This window comes from Uranotaenia lowii, chromosome 1 (genome assembly GCF_029784155.1).
Source record: "Uranotaenia lowii strain MFRU-FL chromosome 1, ASM2978415v1, whole genome shotgun sequence".
Classification (NCBI taxonomy): Eukaryota; Metazoa; Arthropoda; class Insecta; order Diptera; family Culicidae; genus Uranotaenia; species Uranotaenia lowii.
Genome location: NC_073691.1, coordinates 171,956,155 through 171,978,691, shown reverse-complemented (window position 1 = coordinate 171,978,691; position 22,537 = coordinate 171,956,155). Strand labels below are relative to the sequence as shown.

At 35.3% G+C, this 22,537-nt stretch overlaps 2 protein-coding genes across 2 annotated transcripts; both read left to right on the top strand.

Moving 5' to 3' along the window:
- The first annotated feature begins 10,987 nt into the window (after nt 1-10,987).
- LOC129752463 (probable cytochrome P450 6a14) lies at nt 10,988-13,699 on the top strand. The gene is made up of 2 exons (XM_055748267.1): nt 10,988-12,140; nt 12,202-13,699. The coding sequence occupies exons 1-2, from the start codon at nt 11,027-11,029 to the stop codon at nt 12,615-12,617; spliced, it is 1,530 nt and encodes a 509-aa protein (XP_055604242.1). The 5' UTR covers nt 10,988-11,026; the 3' UTR covers nt 12,618-13,699.
- Nucleotides 13,700-18,510: 4,811 nt separating this feature from the next.
- LOC129752319 (probable cytochrome P450 6a21) lies at nt 18,511-20,447 on the top strand. Its single transcript, XM_055748130.1, has 2 exons — nt 18,511-19,676; nt 19,734-20,447. The coding sequence occupies exons 1-2, from the start codon at nt 18,569-18,571 to the stop codon at nt 20,147-20,149; spliced, it is 1,524 nt and encodes a 507-aa protein (XP_055604105.1). The 5' UTR covers nt 18,511-18,568; the 3' UTR covers nt 20,150-20,447.
- Nucleotides 20,448-22,537: the final 2,090 nt, after the last annotated feature.

The following is a 22,537-nucleotide window of genomic DNA, read 5'->3' as shown; positions in this document are numbered from 1 at the left end:
TATTTTAAGTTAATATAAATTTTAGATTTTTTCACTTTGATTTTAAAAATATAATAAGATTAGCATTGTTATTTGATTTTTCTCAAGTAAAATGTTAAAATTGTGTCTTTTGGCATGACTTTTTATTAAAATTATTGAAAAAATCATAACAGAAAACCATCGCAGAATTTTTGGCTAAAATCACAGGAAGTCAGATTTTCTTTTTGTCATAACACAGATTTTTTTTTCGGCAACCTTGCGCGACATATCCAAATATGCAGCTTGATTTTTTTTCTGCTAGCTCTTGTTTTTGAGATTCAAGATTTAACTTAAGAATTTTTTTAGCAACATTTTAGATTATTTCGAAGAGCGTTGAGTAGTTGATTCTAATTTATTTTTACAGAATAATTTACAGAATATGTAACAACTGTATCATTAACCGGAGCCGTTTTTTTTTTAAATAATTTCATCCCCAAGAAACTGACTTAAAACAACAATAGAGGTTGAACAATTGATTGTTTCTTTTTTCACTAAAATCAAATCCACATTTTTCTGCATAACAAAGCTAACCCTCTACTGAATGAATAATGAAAACGTTAAGTAATTGTTTTTCAATGGAAATCTTTTTATTGACCTTTAACTATGAAAATTATGCAAAAAAAAGCATCTGTTTTTCAATATTTTTTGGTTGGATAGAAAATGTATAAAATCAGTTTTTTTTTATTATTAACTAGCTTATCCCGTACGAACTCCGTTTCGCTTTTAACTTCTAATATGTGATGAACGTGTGTGTGTGTGTGTGAAAGTTAATTGAGATGCATTTTCACATATTGTACAGTATTTTTGAAACACTCTTTTTATTGTCTATCAAACTGATATTGACCGTCGAAAAAAACACCCGTGTATATGAATTCTCATCTTGATAGGACGTATCATCAAGCAATTATTGAAAAAACATGAAACAGTTTATATGAAATCAGGATTCGATTGCCCGTTCTGTAAAACTATCAAGAATAAGTTTTTGCCTCGATCCAATGCATAAAAAGAAATTACCGCAAAAGTTTTAAGCAGGACGGTCCCTATTTCTGTCCTTTGATACAAAATTTGAAATCAGGAATAGATCATACGTGCTGTGAAACTTCCGTATATGAATTTTCACATCGATCCGATGCTCAATACCAGAATTATGGAAAAAAAAATTATATGGACGATCCCTTTTTTTCGTTTGATTCAATATTTGAATCCATAAATCGATTGTCTATTTTGTAAAACTCCCGTGTATAAATTTCCGTCTCCGTGCAATGCATAGTAATGAATAATTAATAGGGACGACTCCCTTGTCTGATCTCTGCCCAAAATTTGACTTCTGAAATCATTTACCCATGCTGTAAACCTTCCATGTACTTCTTTTTGTTACAATTCAAAGTACAATTACGACAATGTTGCGAAAATATTAAAAATCGGATGAATCAGATTTCAGTTAGGTTCTCGAACCTAACCTGTGCAAAATTTGATCTCAATCGGATGCATAATCACGACAAAACAGCAAAAACAGCAATCAATTAATATGGACGACCCCTTTTGCCGACCCTCGTTCCATAATTTGACACCTGAAGATAATTTTTCGTCCCTGAAAACTCCCATGTGCAAATTTCGTTCACAATCCAATGTGTATTAGCGTCAATATCTTAGAAACAGTGAATAGTTCATATGGACGACCCCTTTGGCTGACCCCTCACCCAAAATTAGGTACCAGGAATCGATTACTCATCTCTCAAAACATTCATGTTTCAATTTTTATCGCAATCCGATCTATAATAACGCCAATATAGCTATAACATTATTTGTGTTGTATGGACGACCCCTTTTGCCTACCCAATACACAAAATTTGATAGCTGAAATCGATCGCTCGTCTCCGATAACTCTCGTGTACCAATTTCCGTGCTAATTTGATGTATAATAACTTAAATATATCAAAAACAGTGAACAGTTAATATGGACGACTCCTTTGGACGACCCCTAATCCTAAATTTGATACCTGGAATCTCTCAAAGCTCATCCCTCAAAATACTCATGTGCAAATTTTCAACACATTTCGACGAAAAATAACGTCAATATCGCGAAAACTATATTTGTCTTGTATGGACGACACCCTTCAGTAGGGCTCATTCGAAAATCTTAAAACATTTTTCATCATTCCTGGTCCTAATAAGTGTCCATGCCAAATTTCAGCTTTCTAGCTCTTAAGACGACTGAGCCTATAGTGGACAAACAAACAAACAAACGAATAAACCCACAGAAATTGCTTTTTATATATAGATATAGTTTGCCAAGTTTAACAGTACTGAATAATGTTAAAAATATTTTTTTCGGGTCGTATGCAGTAGTGGATGAAGAAATGTCTTCTTTAAGACTTTTTATGGCTTCTACAAAAAAAAATCACATTGTTCCTTTTTAACTTTCTTTCAAAATTTGCAATCTCAATTATACATGTATCAAAATTTCATCTTGGTTCTGAAGTTCAGATTTTTTCAATAGTATAGGTAGTTTAATTCGAGTTTCGATCAATTTAAACTGCAAACTTGTAATACGAAATTTCTGATTTTATTATAACAAGTTTGAATATCATAATTTTTAAGACGGGATGGAGGAGCTCTGGCAACATTTCCAAGTCCAAAACGTTTTCCTCGCGTTGGTGTCGAAAATTAACTAATTTCTAGTGAAATGTGTGCTATTAATTCTTTTAAAAGAGTTATTTGATCGCGCGGTAATTGATGGCCGTCGGAGAAAGTGAAATTTCTGGTGAAATGGCGTGATTTGGTGATTTTTCTGTGCGTGAAGTGTTGATTTTAATTTGGAAGAGGTGTCCATCTTGAAAATGGCATCGAAAATTCTGTTTTGGAGCTAGTGAGCTTTTGTTCTAAAAGCTTCTTTAAAACGTCAGCACAAAGCTCCAAATTGAAGTAACGAGTGTAACAGGCGTTACACTGAGTTGCATGGTAGTATTGAATGCAACATTGCACGTGACAGCACGGGTCAGTACGATGACAAGAGCTTATCCAATTGGATTTTCGACGGCTAATATGTGGCGACTGGAAGGTGGCACCGTGGATATAAAGAAGCTAAGTAGTGGGGTTTTTTCTCGCCAGAATATTATGTGTGTGTGTGTGTGTGTGTGTGTGTGTGTGTGTGTGTGTGTGTGTGTGTGTGTGTGTGGGGGGGGGGGGGGGGGAGGGGGGCGTGTGTGTGGGTGTGTGTGTTAGCGTGGGGAAAATTGACGTGATCGGTTGGTTCGGTCGTCCGTGTTTATAAATAAAGTGTCGCGCTAATCTTCGGTGAGTTGCACCGGTGCTAAGTACATTGATGCCCCGTTAGAACGTTTTGCTCTTCTCGTTGTAAGCGCGCGGAGAAATTCGGTGAGATGCAACGGTGCAAGGTGCATTGTACGTGTATGACAATGTCACGTTGGGACGTTTTGCTCGCGCGATAAAATTGTGCATTGTACGTGTATGACAATGCCACGTTAGGACGTTTTTGCTCTTCTAGTTTTAAGCGCGCGATAATCTTCGGTGAATTGCACCGGTGCTAAATGCATTGTACGTGTATGACAATGCCACGTTAGGACGTTTTGCTCTTCTCGTTATAAGTGCGTGGTAAAATTCGGAGAGTTGCACATGCGCCAAGTGCATTGTACGTGAATGACAGTGCCACGTTACGACGGTTGGCTCTTCTCGTTTCAACGGGCGATAAAATTCGGTGAGTTGCACATGTGCCAAGTGCATTGTACGTGTATCAGAATGCCACGTTAGGACGTTTTGCTCTTCTCGATTCAACGGGCGATAAAATTCGGTGAGTTGCACATGTGCCAAGTGCATTGTACGTGTATGAGAATGCCACGTTAGGACGTATTTGCTCTAAATAAAAACGCGATGTACTCGATAGTGTGCGACGCGACGATCATTTTGCTTTGATCACATCCCTTCCCAAAGGGAATCCCGATCTTATTTACCTCCCCCACTAACAAACCACCCTTCCTGTGACGACCGTGGAGATTTAGAGGTGTATTCGGTCTCTAGTAGCAACGGAAGTCGAGCTAACAATCCTTCCCTTTCCCCGATGAACCGTAAGGACGTGGCCGGCGCCGTTATTGACCATAAAAGATTAGGAACCTTCGAAACGTGTACACAGAAAATGGTATGCTAATCCCAAGCCCCATTTAGTTGGATCTATGTACAATTTTGATGGTTCTTGTCAATCACGGAGTAGCAACTACTGAAATGTACGGTTGATCAAGCTCAAGCTCAAGCATAATTTTTAAGACGGGATGAATCATGCAACAGGATAAAAATTTAAAAAAAAACTTTAAAAAAATGAATTTCCTTTGCTTTTTTTTTAATATTCATTTCGAAACTGATACTCCTTAATTTAAAATAAAAAATGGTTGAATCTGGATTTAATGGGGTTATTAATTTTTTTTTCTACATCTCAATCTTTGACATGCTATTAAAACATCCGCAAAACTGTTAAATCAAGATAAAGTAATTTTTGAAGTCAAAATTCAAGATGCAAAAACAATCTTCGATGAATAGATTCCATAAGTAATTTATTGCAACAAGTTGCAATAAGATGCAAAAGATGATTTCTTTAGCACGAGTCGTAAATTTATCCAACGGGGCTTATCGAGTTGGATAATTAGAGCGTCGAGTGCTGAAAAAACCTAGTTTTGCAACGTGTGGCAAACACAATTTTATTCGAAGCTGGAAAATTCCTTTGAAAATCCGTTAATTCACCTCCAAGAAGTACATCTTATAAATAACCACATGTTAACGACTTTGCAAAATGACGGAAAATTTGTGAACTGTTCTTTTACAAGCAAAAAACAGTTCATATCGAAAATTATCGCTTTTCGATACTGTTTTCAGTGTAAACTAGGCAGCACGGAAGTTGTTCAGCGGAAAATTTCCTTTAGGAATTTTATAAATAAGCACAAAAACTGTCAGCTGGCTCGGTTCCACAGAAGAAACGAAAATGATGCTGATTTTTCAGTACAAAATATTCAATTTTCCCATACAAACCTAAAAGTTCCAATTTACTCATGTAAACGTTACTTAAAAATTCTACAAAAAATCATGGACGAGTTTTGGATCAAGACGAAGCTTTTTAGACCCCAGGGTTTATGAAAATCAAAAATCACCCCAAATCGACTCAGTCTAACGTAATAGTCAAAATTTTCTCCTGTGTAGAAATATCTTAAAAACATTTTTCATAACGAAATAACGTCACATGGCATATTTGGCTCCATTTACTTTCAAACTATTGTAAAAATTGCATGGGTCATCTCCTCTCTCTTCATATCTCCCAACCGTAAGCAACATTTCCAGTACAAAATTACGCTCCCTTGCTACATTTTGATCCATTTACTCGATCAGTTCTCGATTCATTCAAAAATTTGATGGTTACTTCTTTTTCCATTACACATAAGCTTAAATTCCAAATTTGATTTCATATTCTCGATAAGCTATCATGTTATTCCAAAAATTGTTTACGTGACCCCTTCCTTCCTTCCTAAAATTCCTTTGGAAGGAGGGAGGAACCTCAACCCATCAGCTAAACATTTTTTGTGCTCGAATATTCTTCCATGACAAAATTGGATTCATTTGTTTTATAAGTTCTAAAGTTAGAAAAAGGCTAGTTCTAATAGTGGCACGTTATCCAAACAAACGGAAAGTTTGTGCCCATTGGAAGGAAAGAGGGTTCTCAAATATTCATAGAATCATTTTTTGTTCCCAAATATCTCCCCATGCTAAATTTGGTTTTATTTGCTTGATCACTTATTGAGTTATTCTTACATGTTTCATTAGTTTGGGAGACCCACTTCCTCCTTTCAGTAAAGGGACAACGAAACTACAAAATAAATATAAAAACTGTCCCTACACAAGTAACGCCCTTTGGCCTTATTGAAATTTATAATTGTTTTGTGGAGGTTTATCCAATGTATCACAGTTTTTTCAAGGTTTTGTAGAAACTATCGGAAATGATTGAAATATTTCATTTATCGTAAATTTAAATTCATCTCGGCTTACACTCCCTCAAAACTGTCGCATAAAACCTTTATAAAGCTACCTTATAGCTAATATTTGTACTAGGCACCCGTTTATGAACATCAGCTCATTTAAGAGCTTATATATAACGGCGTTTTATTCGAATTCGTTTGGATTCGTGATATTGTTCCCGAATAATTAATTTCCTATTGGAATGTTGATTCTTGAAGGACTACAGTAGCCACTAGTAGAAGGGAGGGGCTTCGAGAGGTTAAACCGACCCTTCCCTCATGAAGGTGCACGTTTCTCGGAATGCTCTACTGATTATTTTTAATCAATGTTTGACAAAATCTTGATTGAGAAGTATGATAAAAACAGCAAAAATTCATCGCAGGCCAAGATTTTTGTTACAATTCTTCAAAATTATTTTCATTGTAAAGTATGGAAAACTGTAAACAATCTCATCGGGGGGATCAGCCCCCCTCCCCTTCTCCCAAGCTTTAAAAAAGCGTTACAAAATATTCGCAGACGCTGGAATTTCTATAAAAATTCAAAACTTGTCCTAGATGATGTTCTTTTCAATTTTCAAAATTTCAAATAAAAGAATTTCTTAATCACTTAAAGTAAGGTATCCAGATTTTTTCCGCAGATATCCGGGTGGGCAAATCCGTGCTATTTGAACTGAAACCCCGATAACATCTTGGCAGGAGAAATTTTTAGCACAAAACGGGCAAATTTGGGCTAAAACCCAAAAAAGAGAAGAAGAAAAACTCTCGACACATTTATAAAATTTATTTTGACAAAACTTGTCTGAAATATTTTTGTTTTTGTATTCTCAAAAATGAAAAAAATAGTTACTTGATTGCATTTTTTTGCTTATTTTTGCAAATAAAGTGAAGAAATCTGGGCATTTTTCAACAAAAAAAAATATTTTTTTCTAAATACCTGATAAATCTGAGCAATCTGGCAAGCTTAACTTAAAAGCATAAGGTTGGAAAAAAATCGATCTGCCAAACTCAAACAGACGTAGCATGCAATTTACTGTACAGAATTTTACCAAATAACTTTTGTTGAGTTATTTTCAGTGGTGAGTTCGAATTTTCCGAAGATTTATCTACTATTCATTTAAGCTACATAAGGCATTGTAAATGGAACTTTAAATGAGTCAGTGATTTTCCCTCTTTGGCCTACATTTACACGAGTAAGTGGTTATGAATTTTATGTTTGCTTGTGCTACTTCTGAGCTTCTCAATCCTTCATTTTCTTGTGAATTTTAATGGAATGAGAAATTTGAAAATTTAAACGAGCAAAAGAATGTTGCCTTGTGAGGTAGATTTTTTATTCTCTAACATAGAAGAAACAAGAAGATTTTCGTAAACTAAACATGTACGGAATCACGTTTTATGTTTAATGAATCTACATATCTTGGGTTTTTAAAGAAGTGAAAAAGACGTTGTGCCTTCAATTTTTAAATTGTCTTTATGATAAAAATTTGAAATTCAGTCAAATTTTCGATTGTAGGGATCAGTTTTCCAGTAGCCACTTCAGAAACATAAGACTTCTATTGGAAATCAAACTATTTTATCTTTTTTTTTCAACATTGTAACCATTATTTTATGTTCATGACATTCAAATTCTGATTTTGTTCTATTATGTAACAAATTCACAACCTATATGTAAAACATGGAAAAATGCGACATACTTTTTTTTAATTTTTTTTTCGTTTATTAACCAAATTACGACGAAAATTTTATAAATAAATTTGCCGATATCGATTTTTCACTATAAATTTTTGATTTTTATAAATAAAAAGTGGTGATGTCGCATTGAAGATTTGGAGAACGAAAAGTTCCCTTTAAGGATTTTTCATGTATTTAAAGATATTCTCTAATAAGATGGAAATCATGAAATCAGGATAAAAATCAAAATATTATAAAAAACTTTTATTTTACAATAAAAACTGATAAACATGTAATGTTGAAATAAAAATTGGACGTTAAAATTCATTACTAAGCCATTCTAACTATTTTACTTATTTACAAAGTCATATAAGATGTCTTAGCTCATTTAAAAATATAAAGCTCTTATATCAATAATTCGTTTAGATGATTCATGATAAGATTGCAAAATAAAATAAAAATGAAACTTTAACCAAAGTTAAGATTCATTTAAATAAATTCATTTCACCCTCATTTGTTATCATTCATAAATGAGTTATGGAACCAAAAACGAATTACGTTATGAACACATTTTGGACCAAATACTGAATATCTTGTTTTCCGCTAGCCACACGGGAGCTACTCTAAGAAGCATTACTCAAATGTTTAAAATTGAATAATGACACGTTAAACTTTAAACACATGGCTTTTAGATACTAAAAATGTTAAAGTTTGGAGAATCTGGTCCTGTGGTTCCTGAGAATTGGAATGCCGAATGCAATTTGAGCTATAAACGTTTTAATTTATCTCCAGAACTCAAAATACACATTCAAAATTACAACACAAGGAGCTTTATTCTAGGTGCTTTAATTTGTAAACTGATTTTGACAATTTGAAGGCGCTGATTTCAAATTTATTTTTTTTTTTCTAGCAGCTCTAGTTTAAGGTACCTAAAAATTCTTTAAAAAAATAATGTGTGAAATTTTTTGGCAAAAGAGTAGGGGAGAGTGGAGATACCCTTTGCTTATTTTCACAATATCTTTTTGGAAAAATTTAGCAACTCGCACTCTTTTACATTTTCTGACAACGTGTAATTTCAAGTTTCTATGCTCTTAAAAATAGAACGATACTTGAACCCGTAGATGAACTAGAAGCATTTTCGTGGGAGTAAAAAAATTGCGATATTTTTGAAGTTAAGGGAGACTTGATCCTTTATTCAGGAAGCCCTAATCCATGAAAAAAATTAAACAAAACCCCAAGATAGAATGTTAATTGACTATTTTGGTCATGTTTGTTCTCATTTTACAATCTATAATTGTCAGAAAAAAAAAAATTCTATAGCTTATTCTCAACCCTTATGTCATTGCATACTTACGGGCGCAATTTTTTATAAACAAGAGAAAATCAATTAGTTTAGCCCTTTTCTTCAGATAATTGATGGATGAATATTAGCTATTGGATAAATACTACTCGTAATCAGCAATGACCACGATCCATTTAGAAGAAGAATATACCGGGATCATTTGTACCCATATATTAGGGATCAATTGTACCCAAAATCAACATTTTAGAAAACTTTTTCTCAAAAAAGTTGGGAGTTTTCCACCGTTTTGAAAATATTGTATTTTGAAGTTCGTTTTACACTCGAAAGATTGATGTATTGGAATAAATATTTTTGTTATAATATTTCCATGTTAGGAACATTTTAAAATGATGAAAAAAGATCTTCAAGTCACATTTTGTGAAATTTTTCAAACAAAGTTCAATAACCCAAAAACTTATTTTGTTAAAATTTTTTGAGCTTCAACCATTGCTGTTTTGTTCCATTTGGCATATTTTTCTGGAACATTTGATATTTGTACGACATTCCAGTTTGGAGATATAGGTAAGGAATCAAGTATCCCCAGGGATCAAGTATCCTCATTCTCCCCTAAGTATTTACAGAACTTCAAATATATCAATTTTTCCATAGAGCATGAATAAATTTGACTTCTGGGTAAAATGTATTCATTTTAAGCTTAAGTGAAAATGCTTTGCGGGTCTTCAACAAAGTAGATAAGTAGTAGTAGATTGAAATCTTTAGAACGTATAATACACCAAACTCAAGACAACGTCCATTTTCAATGTCAGAAAAAGTTATAATGATATCTATTCAATTTTCTAGATAATATAAAAATGCTTTTTCAAAGCGTTGTTGTATCTCCGAAACAAGATTATCGAGGCAAAATCTGTATCGTTTTTGCGGGGATTTACTACTTTGTGACACTTTCCTATAAACTGTGTTATTGATTGAATGAAGGATAGTAAATAGATTCAAACTTATACTTTGCTTTTCATGTAGATTGGTAACTCAATCAGTTATCAATGATTGGCACAATCTGACAAAATAAAAAATCTAATTCAGAACTCAAATACCTTCCAAAATCACTTTTAAAACTTAGGCACCAAAAATGTGCCTTGTGGATTTTTAAGTAAAAAATAGTCGTTTTTACTTAAAAATCCAAAACCGATAGCCGTTAAAAATATCTTTAAAAAAAAGATCTATTTCCAAATTCGGAATTCAGTGCTCAAGCAGGATTAATGTTTGTTCTATTCTGAGTTCCGAATTCAAAATTCGAAATTCCAAACTCGGAACTCAAAATTCTGAATTCTGAATTCTGATTTCTGAGTTTTATTTCTGAATCATAAGTTTAAAAAAAATCTGAACTCGTAATATACGATTTTTTATTCTGAATTTGCCCAACCAGAATAATCTGAAAAAAGAGAAGCTTCTGTTTTGTCGAAGGGATTTCCAAACGTATTTTTTTCTTTTTCCCTCACTCAGTACACCTAAGTTTAGCTTTGGTTGATCAACCAAATATCCGGAAAAAACATTAGACAATAGAATGTAGAAGCATACCACTCATTCCTAGTACAGCTTAAGTATGTTTTCCAGGAAGTGCAGAAACTGTTCCGGAATTTCAATACTCGAGATACAATGCAAAGCACAGTCCTCACGCATAGTTTTGATGTCAGAACGAAATTTACAGTAAACATCAAACAAACGACTCTGACTTTCGAGACTCCATTCCCAATGCGGATTTTTTTTTCTTTTTCAAAACAAACTAAAAATGAATCATTTCGTTCAATTTCATTGACGATTAAATTCCCGACTTCGAGAATGAACGCTCTCACAAACGATAATCGTATAGGTTTATGGTAACTCTAGATAATTGCTAACCCGCTGCGCGCTAACGGATGACGCAATCCAGATCAATGGGCAACGATACTCGTGCCCGGCAAATCTTCCGAACAGTTTCAAACGGAGAGAGCCACAGATCAGACGAAAAAGTGCTCAACTTATTCACATGAGTTTGTTAGGTTTTTTGCTAGCGTCGGGAGCAATCGCGCTAACGGCTTTGTTGATTTATCTTCGGAATCGTCAACAGTTCTGGGCCAAACGCAACTTTCCTTGTGCGCCAAATCCACATTTGATCTACGGCCATAGCAAGGGTCAGATTACGGAAAAACATGCGGTAGACATCAACCGGAAACTTTATCGGGAATTCCGAGACCGGGGTCTCTCCTTCGGAGGCGTAAACTTCTTCATGGTTCCAGCTGTTTTGATCGTTGACCCCGAGATGGTAAAAACTGTGCTGGTTCGCGACTTCCATGTGTTCCACGATCGAGGGATTTACAGTGATCCGGTAGCGGATCCCCTATCGGGTCACCTGTTTTTGCTGGAAGGCCAGGCGTGGAGAACTTTGCGTCAAAAGCTTACCCCAACCTTCACATCGGGTCGCATGAAAAGTATGTTCGGTACCATTGTGGATGTGGCCAATGAGCTTACTTCATTCATGGAAAACACATACCAGGCCAAACCCGAGATGGAGATGAAGGATGTGCTAGTACGGTTTACCACCGATGTGATCGGAACATGTGCCTTCGGTATCCGCTGCAATACCCTGAATAATCCCGACTCGGAGTTTTTGAAAAACGGCGAAAAAGTGTTCGAGATGAAAATGACTAATATGGTGAAATTCGTGTTTGCATCGCTCTACAAAGACCTTGCTAGAAGCATTGGAGTGAAGTTGAATGACGTCGAAGTTGAGCGGTTCTTCATGGGACTTGTTAAGGATACCGTTAGCTTTCGGGAGACGAATAACGTTCAACGCAATGATTTCCTAAACCTACTGATTCAGCTAAAGAACAAAGGCTATCTGGCGGATCATGCAGAGCAATCTGATAAGGAACCCGTCAAATTAACCCTGAACGAGGTAGCCGCTCAGTGTTTTGTTTTCTTCATTGCTGGATTCGAAACCTCTTCTACAACGATGAACTTTTGTCTGTACGAACTTGCGATGAATCCCGATATTCAGGAACGCTTGCGATCCGAGATCAATGAAGCGATCCAATCAAACGGGGGTAATATAAACTACGATCTAGTTATGGGAATCCAGTATTTGGACAACGTCATCAACGGTAATTTTGCCCACCAACAGATCTTCCAAAAGACAACTCAACCAAGAATCTTTCTTTCCAGAAACCCTCCGTAAATACCCTCCCTTGGAGAGTCTAAATCGAGTTACGAATCAAGACTACCGCATTCCAAACACCAACCACGTCATTCCGAATCAAACTATGATCACTATTCCGGTCCATGCGATTCAACACGACCCGAATCACTACCCGGATCCGGAACGGTTCGATCCAGACCGGTTCCTGCCGGAAAACGTTAAATCCCGGCATCCGTACGTGTTCATTCCGTTTGGTGAAGGTCCCCGAATATGCATAGGGCTGCGGTTCGGGATGATGCAGGCTAAAATGGGGCTGATAACACTGCTGCGCGGCTTCAAATTTAGCCCTTCGCCGATGACCCCGCCGTCGATTGTATTCGATAAAAAAGCTTTCGTGCTATCGCCTCAGGGTGGAAATCACTTGCGGGTCGATAAGATATAGGCTGCCTTTAGATAGCCATGTTTGAAAAATGTATTCGATTAAACCTGTCTGTGATAAGGGTAGTGCACTTTCCATTTACGGTTCACATTTTGGATTAAAGTAATCTGATGGAACCTTTGTTTTCAAAATCAAAATAACAAACAGTATTCATATATATAAACACCAGACAATGATAAATTACTAAAGAGTGTTTTTCTTTTATTCAAAATAAAAAACTTAAAATAATATCAGGAGGACAAGGACAAAGCCTACAATACAATTATAGATAACAAAAAAAAAATAGCGGCCTAATAAGTTATTATATGTTTAAAGCCAGATTCTGCAATTAAAATATTTAGTTAGGTCAAATTTATCTACATTTCAAGTTGAACTTATTTGGTACTTTGATCTTACGGAGAAGGGGGACTTATATAAAATATATTTTTCTTCAAAGTAATTTGATTTTTCTCATGGTTTTTTTATTTGAAATCGTAACAATGACAATGATAATTTGAAAATCTATTATTTTTATCCTTTTAATCCTATTTAATGAACAGTTTTTCCACTTATCGGATTGAAATTTGATCAAATGAGCAACTTCATAAGAACGATCACTAAAATTTTATACTTTTAGATTTGGTACGAGCAAACTTGAAATTTTTCTAAAGAACAAGACAAGAACGTTACATCGAAGAGCTCTTTTTATGTAATCTTTCATTATTAAAATTAAAGTGCGTAAGAAAATTTCAACTGAAATGCAAAAAAGCTTACTAATGGTAGTTTTTTTCTAGCAATCCTGTTCTGCAGAGTGTTTTTTGTTTCAGTTTAATGTACAAATTTTTACCATAATTTGATTTTTAAAATGAGAAAACCATGAAGCTGGCTTAATTTTCACTTTAGTAACCAAACTATTTGAATCTTATAGAATGAATAAGCCCAGAAAGTTTAAAATCCAAAAATTGCTATGTGTGTGCAGTGTTGTTGAGGAAATTAAATTTAATTCATAACCCATGTATTGAGCCTGAATTGGAAGGTATAATCTTGTCTGTTAGCTCGTAAAAGTGTTTTAAGCACTTTTGAATTTCTGTTTTGAACAAATAAAGAAGAACTGGTAAAAATCTGTACTGAGTCTTGGAAATCTTTCTGTCACAATCTGTTTTTGAAACATATAAAAAAATATTTCTCTAAATTCATACTTTAGGTATCCCACTGAATTCGTTTGCATCTAATACTAAAAAAGATTTGTCGTGTGGCCGTAAGCATGTCTCAGTACTAAAATTAGGCCCGCTTGTTAAAAATCTTGACCACCCCTGCATTAAGCCATAACCCTTAATCAGCATTAAATCAACATTTCCAATGCAATTTAGCATTATATCATCATTGATAATGCTTTTTAGTTTTATATAAGCATTTTTAATGCATAGAAGCAAGTAAAAAAAAATAGCACTAATGATAGCACGATATGCACATATAAAGCTACTATATAAAGTTAACAAGCATTAAGACTGTAGCACTAAAACTTCCTATTAATGCTTATAATAAGCTTTTATAAAGCTGAAGTGGTGTGTACAGTACTTGAAGTACGGGCTCACTTCATCAGCATCAAGAGTGGTCGAAATGTTAAAGGCGCAAGGAAAGATCCTCGGTTCGAAACTCATCAAATGTAATTTATAATTCAATTATGATCACTTCTCGTTTTATAGAACCCTTCATTAAGCAGACATAATCCTTCATTCAGCAGGTTGATAAATGTTGTAGATAATGATTTTATTTTTTGAATTTCCGTTTCACATCAATAACGATCAATCAATTAAAAAATTAAAAGGTGCTCTAAGTATGCATTGTTAATACTTTTATACGGCTGGTGAAAAATGACGTTTTGATGATGCTCTAATTCAGCATTTGTAATGCTTATTAAATGCTATGTTGTGATAGCATTTATTCAGCTCGCTATTTCGCCTTTTTAGCATTAAATCTGCACTATATACGCATATAGTGCAAAACAAGCATTAATTCAGAGTTATATATGGGAATATAGTGTTGCTTAAGTACTATGTTTGAGTGCTTATGGTTACTTGGGTAGCTTCTTAGCTTCTAACTTAAGCTTTCCGTAGCTGATCTGCACACTGCAGTCTTTTTTCCGAAGCAAGTTTTTTGGCATATTTTTTCTTAGACTCTGAGTAGCGGAAAACTGAAGTGCTGTCTGGGAAACATATTTGAGTTACATTACGAGGTTTCCAAAACTAAACATTTTGTAAAAATCGGTTGAAAAACAAGACAGATATATTGGTTTTTGTCAGGAGTGTCAAATCAACACTCCAGGGAGTGTAATGGGTTAAAATTTCCTGGACGGATGAGGGTTAAGAGGCAGGTTGCGAATCCTCCGAAAATTTAAAATTTTCAGAAACAATAGAGAACTGGAATGTAGCAGCTAGAGTGATCTGAGAGTGTACTTAATCTACACGGTCCAGAAACCTTAAATAATAGGCGTCGTTACGCTCACATGCACTCGAGAATATTAAAAGTGGCCATTAGACCACTGCAATCGGAATGAGCTTGAAATGAAATTTGTCTTTAATTTTTTTAAGTATTTCTTGAAAAAGGTTGGAGAGGAATTCATCGGAAAGTATTAAAAAAATGACAGACTTTGCTTACTGGAGCAAATAATTTCATGAAATGTTTTTGCCAATGTTGTTAAATTCAACAAACTCATTGGCAATGCAATGTAGTATTTTGATATTTTTTATTTTCCAGGTTTCAAATAAGCAGTCAAAAACGCTAAAATTTGAAAAATAAAATATGTTAACAATGTTTTTGGATAACATACAATTTCTTTTCAGGGGTACATGTTTATTTTGTGGTTTGTGCACATGAAATATAGTGCAAATCGACAAATTTATTTTTTGATCTTACAGTTCATCTCTGGTGATTTTTGAATAACTAATTTTGTTTTCCCATACTTATTTGGATACAAAATTAAAACGCGTTGGGCCAATTCAGGAATGAATGAATCGCTCCCAACATTTTTATTGGTTTTTCTGGCTGTAGATTTGACTAGAAAAATCCATAGCTTAAGTCCATAGGTAAAAATATATAAATTTCAAATTTCCATACAAAGCTTGAAGCGGTATAGTGGACATATCCGATGATCGATTTAATAGTTGTTACAGTTTTTAGTACAGATAATGTTGAGGACCTTTCGAGGAGTTAGAAGAACTGGCAACACAACTCACCACCCCTCTTGTAACTACTGACATGATTGGGTAAACGGAAGTAAACAAATGGTCAGTAGACAACGTGATTCAGAAAAGGTGGCGAAGTATTTTATAGTTGAAGAGATAAGTTTGTGAATTTCATAAGGACACTTAAATGTAAGTTTACACAGTTTTTCCTCTATTCATCTATCATACAAACACTAAAAAAAATTAGTTTAAAGCTCTTAAGCTGATTGAAAGAAGTGATTTTACATTGTTCAAATGGAAGTCTGTTGTGAGGTAATACCGCAACAGATATTATGTTTTGACTTATTTTACTTCAAATTTTGATGAATTTAACTCTTTTTCCATTTACGGGTACTTACTATTGTCCCTTCAAATTTTGATGATAGGAATGAAAATGGATCGAACACATGTGTTAATATTTTTTTTCCAAAAAAAAAAACAAGTTCATGGTAGTCTTAAGGAACTCAAATATGATCAGGGAGTTCAGTTTATTTCATAAAACATCCATATTATAAGGCACAGGTTGACTGGATAAGACGCGAAAAATTTTATCTCGTGTCAAAAGTTGGAAATTGAAATTTTTATTTAATTTAAGTTGTGAGTGAGATGTGTGGTATCGAAATTGTTTACGATTGTACCGAAATCCAAGCAGGAAGTTGCTCCATATTTTCCAGGATTTAGAATGGTCTGAATGGAAAATGGATCGAAGCTAAGTATCATTCTATTTATCTGTTTGAACTCTGACCAAATGAGTGATTTCTTTTGATAGTTTTCTGTTCATTACAAGTAGATTAATGGGTTTTGGTCTGGGTTTTGTCTCTGGCGGGGTCTTATTTGTGCTTTTCTATTTCTCCAGCTAAATGGCAAGGTACGGATGAAATTCCAAATTTGGCTGTTTGAAACATACAATTATTGATAGATGGATAGATTGTAATATTTTTAAACCTATTCCATATTGTCCAATGTGTGATGCAATTAGAGAAATAAGTTAATTTCAAACATGCTTTGGAGAACAATAAAATATTTTTAAGTATGAATTGAAAAAAATATGACGAAAGTTCAGATTATTATGTGAACATACCGAGTTAAAACGAAAACATTATTCTTTAAACGATTTCTGGAAGAACAGACAAAAAACAATTTAATTTATACTCTATGTCGGACCGTTCCACAGCCCAGCTTAACAACAACTAATAATGATTTGTAACTTTTCTTGTGACCTTCTTTGAGACATTGTACATTTAAAAATAGCGATTGAAGCGAAAAGTAAAATTCATGTTTAAAGTAAAATGGAAGACTGCAAATTGAGAGATTTCAGAATATTACATTGGTGATTATTTAATTATTTTCAAATCCTATGCTTTCTTGGTTAGTTTTATCTGAGAATAAAACACATTTAGTTTTTTGTTTAAGATAAATTCAATTCCATCAGTTATTTTACTTATGATTCATTTAAATTTTAAAAATTAACTCATCAGTTTGTGTAAATAGGAATTTTATAAACAAAAGAAACATTTAAAGTTGGATAAAGACATCAGATAAAGTAAATATTCTATAACAAAGTTTTTACAAGTTGTTTGTTGAATAAAATCAAACAAAGTGATGAATCTGTACTACCGAATCAAAATCTTTTATAAAATCAGAAGGAACGTAGGTTGATATATATTAGTTTGCCATTGTTTGATTTTTACACTAGTCAAAAGTGTCTCCTGATCATATCCCTTCACCCATCCTCAAAAAATTATTATTTGCTAGGATGCAGAGGTAACCTCGGTCCTAAAGCATAAATTTGTTCTTTTATCCCTTCTCTCTTTTTAAAAATCTGTCTATTGACTACTAGGACGTGGCCGGCGCCGTTATTGATATTTAAAGAGAGAGCATCAGTTTTGTTCATTGTGAATGTGCTGTCAATCCCAGACACCATTCTTTTGACCTTTGGACAAAATTGATGGCCTCGGTCAATCACGGAGTAGCAACCATTGGCGATGTGGAATTCGTTCTACTGAGCCACGCCCACGATCATGGAATTCGAAATGCGGTTGTTTTCAAAAGCTTTCCATCATTTAAAAAAAAACATCAACTAAGTTTACGAAGCTTATTAAAATATATCGAACTTAAATATTCTTCAGGTTGTATTTCGAGTTCAATGATTTAGGGTGGATGTGAGTAGTCAATCAAGCTAAGCTAAGCTAAGCTAAAACATCCATATTATAAGGCACACTTGCAAAATTATGGTGGAAAATGTTCTTGTCTAGCGTTTGTCTTGTCTTTTGTCACTGACTGTGGGCGCCTCTATCTAATTCTAATTTTCGGCGTTTTAGGACCAAAGTTGGGTCACTCATCCTAGTTTTTGTTTATTTTCTGCGCAATTAATTTCGATCAGCACGGGATGCAAAATGAGCTTATTCATCCGTATAAATAGTTTCGAGAGAAAAAAAAATCAATACCTACATCTGTTCGCGCATACCTTACATCATTCATAGTCAAATTGGGCAAACTAACCCTTCTTTAAACCGAATGACCCTCCATGACACGCCAAAACCAATTGATGTCTCACTAGAACCAACTTGATTCCAGCGCGCGACTAACGATCCAATATTTGCGCGTAATCTTCGATATCAGGGTTTGTTTCGCCCTACTCGACGCGCAGCCGTTCCAAAATATTCCAAATCATTCTGGCAGCGCTCAGTGGTCTTCCAAACTTGAATCGGTTCGGATCGCTTTGGTCCCGAAGCAGTGACGCCTAGCGAGATGGCGTTAATGAGTATTCTATTAGCTGCCCTGGTGGCTGGCGTTGTGGGGCTAATTTTATTCATGCGAGGACGTCACCGATTCTGGTCGGACCGAAACTTCCCTTGCGCCCCGGATGCGCAGCTGCTGCTGGGTCATATGCAGGCGCGAAAAATTCACCAATCGTACCAGAATAAGGAACTGTACGACCGATTTAAGGAACGTGGTCTACAGTATGGTGGATATAGCTTCTTCCTGGTGCCGGCCGTGATGCTCGTTGATCCGGAACTGGTCAAAACGGTGCTGGTGCGTGATTTCAGTGTCTTTCACGATCGGGGCATTTACTGCAATCCGGAAGCGGATCCTCTTTCGGGACATCTGTTCCTACTGGAAGGACAACCGTGGCGTACCTTGCGCCAAAAGTTGACCCCAACATTCACCTCCGGCCGGATGAAGAGCATGTTCGGCACCATCATGGAAGTTGCCGAAGAGTTCCGACTGCACATGGTGGAGAACTATAATGCCAAACCGGAAATGGAAATGAAGAATGTACTGATACGGTTCACAACCGACGTTATCGGGACCTGTGCTTTCGGGCTGCAGTGCAATACGCTGAAGAATCCGAATTCCGAGTTTCTGAAAAACGGCGAACGTATTTTCGTACAGAAGCCGATGGATTTGCTCAAATTCGTGTTTGCTTCGGTTTTCAAAGAATTTTCCAAATCGATAAACCTCAAACTGACAGAACCGGACGTAGAAAAATTCTTCTTGTCACTGACTCGCGATACCGTTGAGTATCGAGAGAAGAACAATGTAGAACGCAATGATTTCTTGAATCTGCTGTTGCAACTCAAGAATCGAGGCTATCTTACCGATAATCCGGAAGATTCCGTCAAAGAAACGGTCAAACTTACCATGAACGAAGTCGCAGCGCAGAGTTTTGTGTTCTTCATTGCGGGATTTGAAACGTCCTCGACAACCATGAACTTCTGTCTTTACGAGCTGGCGATGAATCAGGAAATTCAGGATCGTTTGAGAGTAGAAATCAACAAAGCTGTAGACGCCAATGGAGGGGAAATAACATACGAATTGGTTATGGGCCTTCAATATCTGGACAACGTTATCAATGGTGAGTGATGTAGCTGAAAATGTTCATCCGAAATGTAAATCCCTTACTCTTCCCCAGAAACACTCCGCAAATACCCCCCGATCGAAAGTTTGAATCGGGTACCGATCAGAGATTACCAGATACCCGACACGAACCACACCATCCCGAGCCAAACGATGATCACCATACCGGTTTACGCCATTCATCACGATCCGGAGCACTACCCCAACCCGAAAAAGTTCGATCCGGATCGATTCCTGCCGGAAAACGTCCAATCGCGGCACCAGTACACATTCCTGCCCTTCGGCGAAGGACCCCGGGTGTGCATCGGGTTACGGTTCGGGCTGATGCAAACCAAGATCGGGCTGATCACGTTGCTGCGGAGCTTCCGATTCCGCCCATCGCCCCTCACTCCCGATCCGATTGTGTTCGAGAAGAACACCTTCGTGCTGGCACCGGAGGGTGGCAATTATCTGCACATTGATAAGATATAAGAAAAGTAATCCTCGCTGTGATAAGATACTTGATAAATGTTTGGCAAAGCCAAACGAATTTGAACGGCGCAACGAGACGCAAACGAAACGAAACAAAAAGTTCTGGAGTTATGTACATCATCTCTGCGGCACCGAAATAACAACATCATCGTTTGAGCAAATTTTGGCTAGCGTAAAGAAAGAGTGTGAAAAAAGATTCTGATCCATTGAATGGCGATTCAAGCCAAAAAAAAAAGTGACCTTTTCGACCGATGCGTAAATTGAAATAAAACAAATTATGGAGGGAACCCACACACGCCACGAAAACTGTGTTTTTTTTTATTGAGTTTTTTCTTGGAGTATCACGGTATTCAGATGCACACACAATGAAAAATTTAAATTTTTTTTTTTCAATCTCCGATTTTTTGTTTTTCATTTCAATTTTAAGTTCCTTAGCTCCAGTTTGGAATTACATTTATATGGATTTCTTTGATTGATATTTTTCGGAGGTTTATGACGTAATTAGAACTGCTGTTTTTAACGTTTCGACCTACTGAATTTCAGTCATCCTAAGATAAAAAAAAAACATGCTTTGTTGCGAGTTTCCCTAACGGCCGTCTCTTAATATTAAGAGACGGTCTTTAGGGAAACACGCGGCATAACAAGTTTTTTTTTTCTGAAGATGGCTGAAGTTCAGTAGACCGAAACGTAAAAAACAACCGTTTTAATTTCGTCTTTCATGAACAAGCGAAAAATATCAAACAAACAAACCTCTAGAAAACCTATTCGAAAAAATGTGCGTTATTATTATGGAAAAAAAATTGCTCTAAGATTCAACTGAACAATCCGCTGGAAACGCCTGCTTCCAATGCTCAAACAAAGTTCACTAGTTGAAAGACTGGTTTCGAAAAGCTCTTATTGACTTGAAGAATCCTTGTAATACCGCGGAACAGTTTATAACAGGAGTGAATTAAATTGAAGCTGTTAATCTGTACATGAAGCAGAAGAACGTCTAGGTCAGTTTCTTTAGCTGAGAAATGTCGATATAAGAAAAGTCTACTACGGTAAGGCTGAGCAATATTTTTTGGTGCCTCTGTTTGTAAAACTGACTTTGAAGACCTACACTGATGGAAATATGTATTCGACACAAGTAAACTCCTCCTCGCATTTATTTTAAGTAACTCTATATAGTTTGTAATATTTATATTATTTTTTATGTAAACAGATTCTCTGAATTGTTCTCAATCCTAGGCCAAAAAATTTCCAATGCTCTACTCTCCTTCATTAACAAGAAGAAGAGAATCAGGAAAACAAATTATAGAAAAGGCTCTTTTCTCATATTCTGCATCTCAAAACACTATAAATTGATGAAAGTGAGACATTTAATTCACATTTGTTTACTTTCATGAAAAAAACAGTTAGTTCCTTTGTAAATTTTGATATTGATATTTTGTTCTGGAAACTGCTACTGGTCCTTATGCCAATTTATTATTTTTTTAAAAGGAAATTTTTCGTTGAACAACTTCGTCCAAGACCGTAATTTCGTATATTATTAGACAAAAAAAGTTGTTATCTGTTTTATAGGAGTATGTTTGTTGGCATTGAAAAACAATAAATCCAAATGGCATCACTGTTGGTGCCAAGCGAAGTATTGCTTGAAAAGTAGTCATGCAATAACTAGTTAGGCAGCAGCAGTGATGTCAATTGAATTCATTGTTTTTCCATGCCAACAGACATACCCCTATTAAACAGCTACAACTTTTTTGCCTAATCAGATATGAACGTAACCTCTGAAAAAGTTATGAAGCGGAAAATTTCCTTTAAATAATTAATAAATTGGCATAAAATTTATCAAAACCATTCCCATATAAACCTAAAAGTTAAAATTTACTCATGTAAAAGATACTAAAAATTCTGCAAAAAATCATGGATGAGTGTTTAACCAAAAAGAAGCTTTATAGACCCCAGAGTTTGAGAAATTCGAAAATTACTGAATCAAAGCAATCGAAAAATTCCTTTTAATTCAACCACGGTAAATGAGAAGTTCATATACCGGTATTTCGATAGCAACTTACTACCTTCTTCAGTGAGCGTTTTCGATTGATTCGAAAATTACTTCTAATCGACTCAGTCTAGTCCCTAAAAGCGCTCAAAGATTCCATTTTTTTCCCTAAAATATCATACAAGAGATGACGAAAGAAATATTCGGGAAAATCGAAATTTAAAATATTGATGCCAATGGACAAAATAAAAATAGTGTCACAATTTGTTTGACACTGTTTTGAAAACAACATCGAAAAGCTTTTCTTTTCGACACCGTTTTTTTTCGGTAGGGCCTTTTCAAAACCAAACTTCGTATTGAAAAACAAATATTGCAGTACGGAGTTGCAAAAAGATTTTTATGGTCAA